Source organism: Astatotilapia calliptera, chromosome 4 (assembly GCF_900246225.1).
Source record: "Astatotilapia calliptera chromosome 4, fAstCal1.2, whole genome shotgun sequence".
Lineage (NCBI taxonomy): Eukaryota > Metazoa > Chordata > Actinopteri > Cichliformes > Cichlidae > Astatotilapia > Astatotilapia calliptera.
Window position 1 is genome coordinate 17624510 of NC_039305.1, and position 8774 is coordinate 17633283.

Consider the following 8774-nt stretch of genomic DNA (forward strand, 5'->3'; position numbering starts at 1 on the left):
AAAAACATCTAATTTTGCAGAAGACAAAAAGTCACATTTCTAATAGCATTTTTAAAATTATTTTACTTGTGTGTTTTAAGCAAATGTCTGTAATGATTTTATTTCTGGGTTTATTATCTGTGTGCTATTTTGTTATGCCTTGAGAAAGTTAATTTGTTTTAGTAAATGGAAGCAGTGCCTCTTCCCGGAGATTAATAAAAAAAAAAAAACTTTTGTGGCTACTACTACTTGTTTTGTGTTTTTAGATCACTTGCAATTTGGGATAGTTGAGTGGAATGTGTCAGTTATTCTGTATCTTACATTTCGTTTTTTATAAATATTTCATCATGGTACTTTTTTTTTTACTATTTTTGCTATTAGTTTTCATAATAACATCTTGAAATATATTAGTGTTCTTTACAATTACAATAAGACTATTACAAGTGTTCTCAATTTTTTTTATAAAACAGGTTAAGTGGCACATTTGGTTCAAGATGCATTCACAAAGGCAACATTTATTCAAACTCTTTATTTTATTTTTTTTAAAAAAAGAAAAACAAGAAAGCATTCAGAATTGGTACATACATAAGACATAGGTTTAACAAAGAGATTTTCAGTTTATAAAGCAACTTTCCATTCCTTGTTAACCAGCTTCCTTACCTTGATTTTAATAAATGTACAACCCCATACTTACCAATGAGGACTACCTGCATAAATCCTGCACTGACTTTAAACTATACATTATATTCAACTGCTCATGAAATTATGTAGTAATGAAAAAAACATGCTGCATACTAGCATAAACTTCTTCATATTTATGAAGCATTATGTGAGATCCAAATAAATGATTAGACATTAAGATCGCAAGAATGTATACCAAACAGCCAATGAACATCATCGTTATAGTAGTGTTACTTTAACTGGTTACTGGCAGAGATTCATCCTCATGTAAGCATTTAAATTAAAATGATTGTGTATTTATTTTAAATTAAAATAAATACATGACGTATTTATTTCAACACTGATATACTCATGCAGACGTCTATCAGACAACAATAATTAACAGATTTCTGAAAAACTGTCCATGCACACAGAGAGACAATGGTCTTTTGCATTTAATAACTGTTTATCAGGCCATAATAAAATCATTCTCACTGCTATATCGCCTGATCCAAGTGATAAATGCAAAATAAATACTGTACATGATAATCAATGGTTAACTGGAATTAAATGAATATATCATTACAAAGATATATAAAAATGACACAGATACACCCAAGTGACACTTTTTCTGTATGACTACAGACTGATAGGGTTAATGTTTTTAACATCCAAATATTTGTGAAGACTAATAATATGTGATGGAGTTCACCTATACATTTGTAATCAGCAGAGTTTGCTTCTTTATAAGTTGACGGTGGGCTATTATTGCTTATGTTTGGCTGGCTGTATTGACATTTCATAGTATTTAAATATCACAGTCACAAACTTTGACAAAGCTGTGCGAACCCTATTATTACCTGTCTCTCATCAATAAAATCCGGTCAGAAAGTTGATGCTGCTCCTCAGGCCTCTCAAATGACATGCAAGTGGCAGTGACAACAAGAACAGTCCAGTGAGGGGCAGAATTATAAAAATGCAACTGATGGGCATCACAAGCTGTTAACTGAGAATTGACACAGCCCAAATTAAAATCTTAAATAAAATATAAAATGATATCAAACAGGAGCCCAAAAGGCAAATGCTTGAGTACCACCTGGGGTCTATCTGTGTACATCTGACTGTAACTTTCAGTATTAAATATCTGACTGTAGAGCATTCAGTATTAAATATATTGATAAACTACAATTAAAGGTCCATACTTTCAAGACTGAATTAAATCAAACCTTCCTGATGTTCTCACCAATAGAGATCTTCACAGCTCCAAAGCTTTCTGTGCTACTTGCTATAGCACTGGTGGTCTGGCCTTGGCGGGGAATACTGACTGAGTCAGAATCAAACTGGACACAGCTGCCAATCCCCACCAGGTGAAACAGTCTGGATTTGCATCACTTTTACAGCTGATTACTATGAACAAACAAACAATTTATTTACAGATGGTCAAAATAAAACTTGACCTAATTTAGCATTAGCTTTCTTTGCTGGCCTGGCTGTGATGCATATAATACCCCCTCTTTGCCAAGAAAGCTGATTATGGTTTCTTTCTTGCTGATGGAAACAATGTGGCTAATGGACTAATTTTATTTTGAAAGTCCACTTGAACTGGAGAAGCAATAGCTAATTCCTTGGTTATACCTGATACCTCCTGTACAAGGGTGCAGTGTGTCTCTGGCCATTTGCCAAAGATGCACTTTGCACTTCACTTCCATCATCATCATCAGGACCGTCTAATAGCAGGTGAATTTTTCTGATCCTTTCATGTATTACCCAAACTGGATAGCAGACCCAGGATAGCAGTAGTAAGACTGAGTCAGATATCCAGTTCTAGGGCTCAGGTGGACCAGTGAAGAACTTCACCAGTAAATAACAATATACCAGATACAGCTTAATGAAAAACAAAGAAATAGTGTTTACGTGAGTTAACATGTTTGTAGAAAAGATGCCTAAAGGCAAAAACACAATCAAGGGCCTTCACCAAACTTGCTACAAGTTTGGGGACACTGGCATCCAACAGCATGTAAGCTGTGAGGGCCCCTGATAATGAATGAGAAGACAGAAAACAGTGAGACTTGCCTCTGGCTGAAACAGGGCTACACTGAGACAGGGCCTCAGCCAGTTCCCCCAATGGCATTGCTACAGGGAGAAGAAAAATCTGGGTTTTAGCACTACAGCCTTTAATGATCTGGATGCTATGCACCTGTACAATGCTTTCTATCAGTGACATGTACAGAGCATCAGTAAAAGACTGCCTATAGATAAAAGACAATATTTACAAGCATTTTGCATTTCATATACAAGATATCAATGTTTACTGTTCACCTTCATAATAACAGAAGAGCAGTCACAATGCAGTTTATACCAGGAGTACAAACCTGTTGTGACGTCTCAGCCCAGCAACATCCCACAAAAAAATCTAACATTTCATTACAATACAGTTTCACAGTCATACATATACTAATAAATACCTCCTTTATTTAGAGTTAAGGGAGTAATTGTTCATACAAATATCAACACAAAGACAGAGTTAGAGCATGAACAGGTAGTAGAAGCCCTCACCAAACAAAGTTGGGGACACAAGTCCAACAGCACTACGTGCTGTGAAGGCCTCACCGTTTAGCTTAGAACAGAAAGGTATTTACATCAAACTTGCCTTGATAAAGGGTGGGTACTGCCCATGTAACTCCAGCGCCTTCACAACACTACGAACCATATCTACTACACTTCTATACACCTAAACATGAAAAGGAAAAAAAGCCACAAAACAGAGATGGTTTCAATCAGAATCAAATCAAACAGGTCTTTGATAGATGCAATGTAATATTTCCCATGCCATGGGATGTTTACAGCTCCTGTCTTTGCTGTTTATTTAATGTCTCTTCCTCATAGCTCAGTAGCAGAAAATCAGTATACTTTGGTAATATAATACCAATACTGGTTTCTCTACTAGCCGCTGAGGGCATTAGAAAAGGGTTGAGAGTCCAAACCTATTGAAGAGAGGGAGACTTCAGTAGTGGCCTCCAGGAGACATGACAGGGGGTCTCGTGACAATGGTTGGCCGTGGAGGGCCTCCCTGGTACACTGGGGGAACAACAGGAGGGGCCTGAATATACGGAGGTAGTCGCCCAGGTATGTAGCCTGGCATCCCCTGCTGTGGCCCACCATACTGACCTGCAAGGACCAGGCTCATTGGTAAAAACATAATTTTTACTGCAGCCCTTTTAAGACTCTACAAACATTATCTATAGAGCACTTTCTAAAACAATTAAAGCTGAAATAGAGTTAAACATTTTCAAGACTACAAAAAAATGAAGCCAATTAAATTAAATTATTTGGTTTACAGTTGGCCTAAAACTACCAGTAGTGTATACCAGGTATGGGATGCCTCATGCTGTGCTGCTGAGGAGCCATCATGCCACCCACTGACGCTGCAGCACTGGTGGTCTGGCCTTGACGGGGAATACTGCACTGGTACTGGGACAACTGAGCCCGAAACTCTTCCTACGGCACAAAAAAAGCAAATAAAAGTGATTTGACACTTGACATGTGTAGCTCAGCTGGGAGGAAAAAAACAAGAAAAAGATTTGTTTTAAATAAACACATTGCATAACTACTTACTTTAACAAGAGTGTTCCAGCTAGAATACTTACCAGTGAGATATCCTCATCAGGGTGGATCAACTTACTGGTTGCACTGGAGGTGGTGAGCGTGGCAGGCTTACTGGTTACTGTGGAGGGAGGTTTGGAGACCGTACTGCTGCCAGCATTTGGGCTGGCCAAACCGGTGGAGGACTGAGTGTAGGCTGGGAAAGTGGGCTTTGCGAGGTCGGAGGTGGTGGAGGGGGGAGTGTGAGGGGACCCCGACACTGTCTGCTGACTCTGAGGGAAGAGACAGGAAAGCAGGTTAGAGACACTCAGCAGAAAGACCTTTGAATTTCACAGGGGGGTCAATTTTAGTCAAACTCCAAGATTACTCCAATGATATCGATTATTTGGTCCTTTTTAGCCTTGGCATTCATAACGTTCATGAGCAGGAATAAAATGCATTTGTCTGGAACAGCTATAGACAAAAAGTTTAATACTTTGATCTCTTCCTTGTATCCGTAATAGATGACAATCAAAAAGTGTTTCTTTCATGTGTTCTTTTTTAAAATGAGAATTTATGACCCTAGATTTTTTTTATACTCACTAAACTGTAAATTTACATTTTAAAATTTAAAACACCAAAACAAAACCTTACAGGACAAATTTTGTAAAGCAGCACAAATATCTAATTCATCTGACTAAACAAGCTTTTACCATATTAATGCCAAGCCTATAAGATGGATCTGTAACATTTTACTCCACCATTGTAACATGATAAAAAATCTTTCAAAGTTTGACTAAAATAAAACCAGTTTCTTTAGATCTGCAGAAAAACTAAAAAAAAAAAAGAATAAAGTGCTGAGCATGCTGTCATATTTTGCCCAACAACAGAAGCCCATATATTATACATATCCGCATAATTCTTCACTTTAACATTTGATTTTAAGGTGATGAAGCTATTTTTAATATTGAGTGAATGCAGATAAATTAAAAAGCAAATTAAAAAAATAGCTAAACATTTTAATTAAGAAAAAAAGAAGAAAAAACAGCTTTGCAAATGAAAGAGATTCAACCTGCCCGCCACAAGCAAACTATACACAGTTGTGTGCATGCCAGCTGTAAAGCAGCAGGTTGTCAGAGTAAAGAGGGCAGACAGCCTCATACTTGTGAAGTGCTAGGGAACAGAGCTTTAGGGGAAGCGGACTGAGTGTCTGCGCTTGGTGAGGCTTTACTTGTACTTGCAACTTGACCGGCCATCTGTAGCACAGGAAAAAAGTAAAGAAAAGTAAACAGAAAAGTCTTTCAATTAAAAGAATTCCTGGGTAAAGTCTCCTTTTTTAATCAGCCCGTGCAAGCTTAGACATCTCTTACTGAAGAAAACTGTAATGTCCTGTCAGAATGCTGAGAGGAGGTGAAAACTGTGCAGCGATAAAAAGGCGTCAAGGGTTTTACCTGCCCAGCACTCGGGAAAAGAGGTTTTGTGACATCAGGTTGCACCGACGGGCCAGCAGGAACTGCAGGTCTGGGCAGCACGCCTGCAGCAGGCGGGAGCTGTGGCATGTGAGTGATGGCTGGACGGGTACCCATTGGAGGAGGAATGCCTGATACCAGCAGAACAAATTAATTCCATGTGTGCAAACACCTCACTGCAGTAGTGTTACTTAGTATTTAAAAATATTAAAAAGAAATAAATGAAACTGAGTTACAGAGATCTAAGTGGATCCTGAGGGTGTATGCTAACAAGGCATTACCTGGTGGTACACCGGGCATCATCGGAGGCATCATCCGACCCATTGGGATCATCCTAAATACATAAGAAAACATGATGTTTACAATATACAATATATATAATATATAGGGTTTGACTGATAGAAAGATTTGATTAAGAATGACAAAGATTTACCCTGGAGGCATTCCTGGCATTACAGGGGGCGTCGCTGGAATCATGGGTGGCACACCTGGCATCATCGGGGGAATTCCTGAAGCAAGTAAAAAAATTGTACTTATATCAAAACACACGATCCTGCCACTTCATTATGTGCACCAGGGGAATAAGTCCCAGTGGCCAGAATTGTGGCCAAAGACTCTAGGTCCTGTCTATTGGTTAGCTTTAGAAAATGTGAAGGAGATTTTAAAAAGTCAAAAAAAATTTCACTGTCTAGAAATTTCAGTTTTTTACAGCGTGCTCACAGTAAAAAAATAAATAAATAAAAAGGGGGAAAAAAGAGGGAGAATAAACAAACACATATTCTGTCACATTTAGTTATTACAGTTTAAGTCCAAAGTGTCTGCTGAAAGATTCCTTAATTCACTACAGGAACGTCACTTTATCATGCAAAAATAAATGAGACATGCTGTTAAAATTTCAATGCTTTTTCAAATGTTAATAATCTGATGGATTCTGTTTGCAGTTTAACTTCTTTATACTGACAGAAAGGGGAGTTTCACTGATCTACCCCACTTATGATCAAAGTGTGCCGAATGTGGCCTATAATGCAAGTTGAGTTTTCATTGATAAATACAATATATTACGCCCCATTGTGGATCAAATAGTTACTTCAGATGAGACACAGGAGGTCATTCAAATTCATGTAAGAGAGTACCGGTTTAGCTCACAATAGTTACGACTCTGACCCGAGGAATCCCTTTGTCAGTACCCTCGAAGGGATGTGTGTCTATGTAACGTACACCATGTGGTTTACACGTTTTGGCTACAAGCTATGTGTTGCACACATAATGCAATTAGCATCTTTGATGTTTGATACTTTATGTAAACTTACAAAACAACAGGAATGAGGCTCAGTATTTGGGAACCAGCAATTAGATAATTTTGCACCAAGGCGAAAAAACAAAACAAAAAAAAGCATAAATACTATGTTGAACAGCCACATGGGGTCACCATTGAGTCATTCAAACACCAGAGGCCTTTCTCATTTCTCTAATTCGTGCCTTATACACTGTGACGGATGTTTCAAGGATGTTTCAGTTCCTAAAATGCTTTCAGAAGAAAGCGGAGACGAGGCTTCCCAGAAGCTTAAACCTATAAAAAGAGGCGAAGCACACAGCTGGAATACACAAACCACAGTGCAAGGAAGACTCTTTTTTTTTTTAGCATGACCACACTTTCTTCCTTTCACTATTTTTGTGACAAAAACAGGTCTATCTTGTGGCACAGCAACTAAAGTAACATTTATGAACACTGTTATAGCTAAAATAATAAAATACATCTCTGTCAAATGCTACACATAAATTACGCTGAGGCTCCTTCCTTGCATCTCAAACTAAGACATGAAAAAGAAAGTAGGACTCCATTACAGTGTTACAACAGTCTTGAACATTGCAGATCAAGTTAAGTATCTGTTCCCCACCTGAGTAGCTGCCTGGTGGTAATGCTGGGGTCCCAGATCCAACAGGAAGCATACCAGGCTGGGTCATAGGGGGGACATAGCCAGCTTGTGGCTGACGTGCAGCAGGCTGCTGAAAGGAGGGACCGGGCTCATCGTCGTCATCATATTCATCAGAGTCATCCTGGTTCTGCTTCTTCTTCTGAGTCTCTGAAAATCAGGATGAGCAGTGTCAGACATGTAGCTTAAAGAGATGGATCCTGAGATTATCGTGGTGTTAATACCTTGGTTCTTCTGCTCTAACATCCTTCTCCTCTCCTCCATGTCTTTCTCTGGAATACCCTCCATGCCGTATATCTCCAGTTCAATATCTATTCTTCCAGGTATTGCATTAGGAACTCCATCAATGGTCTCTTTATGTACCTACACATGTGAAGTGGTACAGCGTGGTAACTTCACTGCACGAAGACACGATTTAGCTTCACTTCACTTGCATTATTATCGTTTCCTCACCTGCATACAGTGGATGGCGAGCCCGGGGCCGGTGTACAGCTTCTTATGACAGATGTGGCACTTGAAGTGTTTGGCTTTCTGATGCTGGATGAGAATCTTTTCATCATCGAAATCTCTGTTACAGTACCTGAGATAACGGCTGAGGAAACTTTGGATGATAAACTCGCTGCACTTCCAGGTGAAAATATCGTTTAGTTACTACAGATATTTTTAATATGTATTTTATTTAGTATCGCTAAAAATAAGCTGAACAGCCACATGCCAAGTAAACAAATAACTGTCATGTTAGCTAAGTGTTGCTTAAGAGCTGCTAATTCACACAACCGTTAGCTGGCAAGACATAGAAACGGGTGCCGACTGGCGTAATATAACAGTATAATGTAAGGTGTGCTAAAGGATACCAACACCAAGGCTTCATCTGCTTTTTCTTCTTCCTGCCCATGATTTTAGCGTTGTCAGTTCACTGCCTGCTAAAAATAAAAACACCTCACAGCGATGGCGTCAGCTCTCCAACATCCCATAACACACTGCGGCCACCTCTGTGATTTAAACAAACACTCACCTTAAAACCTGTTAGGACAAAATAACTATTATTAAAGATTATTAAAGTATTTGACGATACCTGGTTACCTTAAACATATCTGTAGGTTCATATACATGTGATATTTATTTATTTATTTATTTATTTATATCTGTT

At 38.5% G+C, this 8774-nt stretch overlaps 1 protein-coding gene and 1 long non-coding RNA gene across 4 annotated transcripts; both read right to left on the reverse strand.

Annotated features, from left to right (window-relative positions):
* Positions 1 to 493: 493 nt before the first annotated feature.
* On the reverse strand, positions 494 to 2771 carry LOC113020900 (uncharacterized). Its single transcript, XR_003272244.1, has 2 exons — positions 1883 to 2771; positions 494 to 1645 (listed from the first exon to the last, which is right to left on the reverse strand). It is a non-coding gene; the product is annotated as an uncharacterized LOC113020900 (long non-coding RNA).
* Positions 2772 to 2792: 21 nt separating this feature from the next.
* On the reverse strand, positions 2793 to 8617 carry LOC113020894 (BUB3-interacting and GLEBS motif-containing protein ZNF207-like). Of its 3 annotated transcripts, XM_026165193.1 has the most exons (12): positions 8479 to 8616; positions 8078 to 8204; positions 7849 to 7987; positions 7589 to 7774; positions 6124 to 6199; positions 5972 to 6024; positions 5673 to 5821; positions 5385 to 5477; positions 4287 to 4514; positions 4008 to 4137; positions 3624 to 3807; positions 2793 to 3370 (listed from the first exon to the last, which is right to left on the reverse strand). In XM_026165193.1, the coding sequence occupies exons 1-11, from the start codon at positions 8517 to 8519 to the stop codon at positions 3644 to 3646; spliced, it is 1386 nt and encodes a 461-aa protein (XP_026020978.1). In that variant the 5' UTR covers positions 8520 to 8616; the 3' UTR covers positions 2793 to 3370; positions 3624 to 3643. The 3 variants fall into 3 exon arrangements, with proteins under 3 accessions (XP_026020978.1, XP_026020976.1, XP_026020979.1); XM_026165191.1 differs by having other exon boundaries at positions 2793 to 3807; positions 8479 to 8617; XM_026165194.1 differs by lacking the exon at positions 5385 to 5477 and having other exon boundaries at positions 2793 to 3807.
* Between the last annotated feature and the right edge of the window lie 157 nt (positions 8618 to 8774).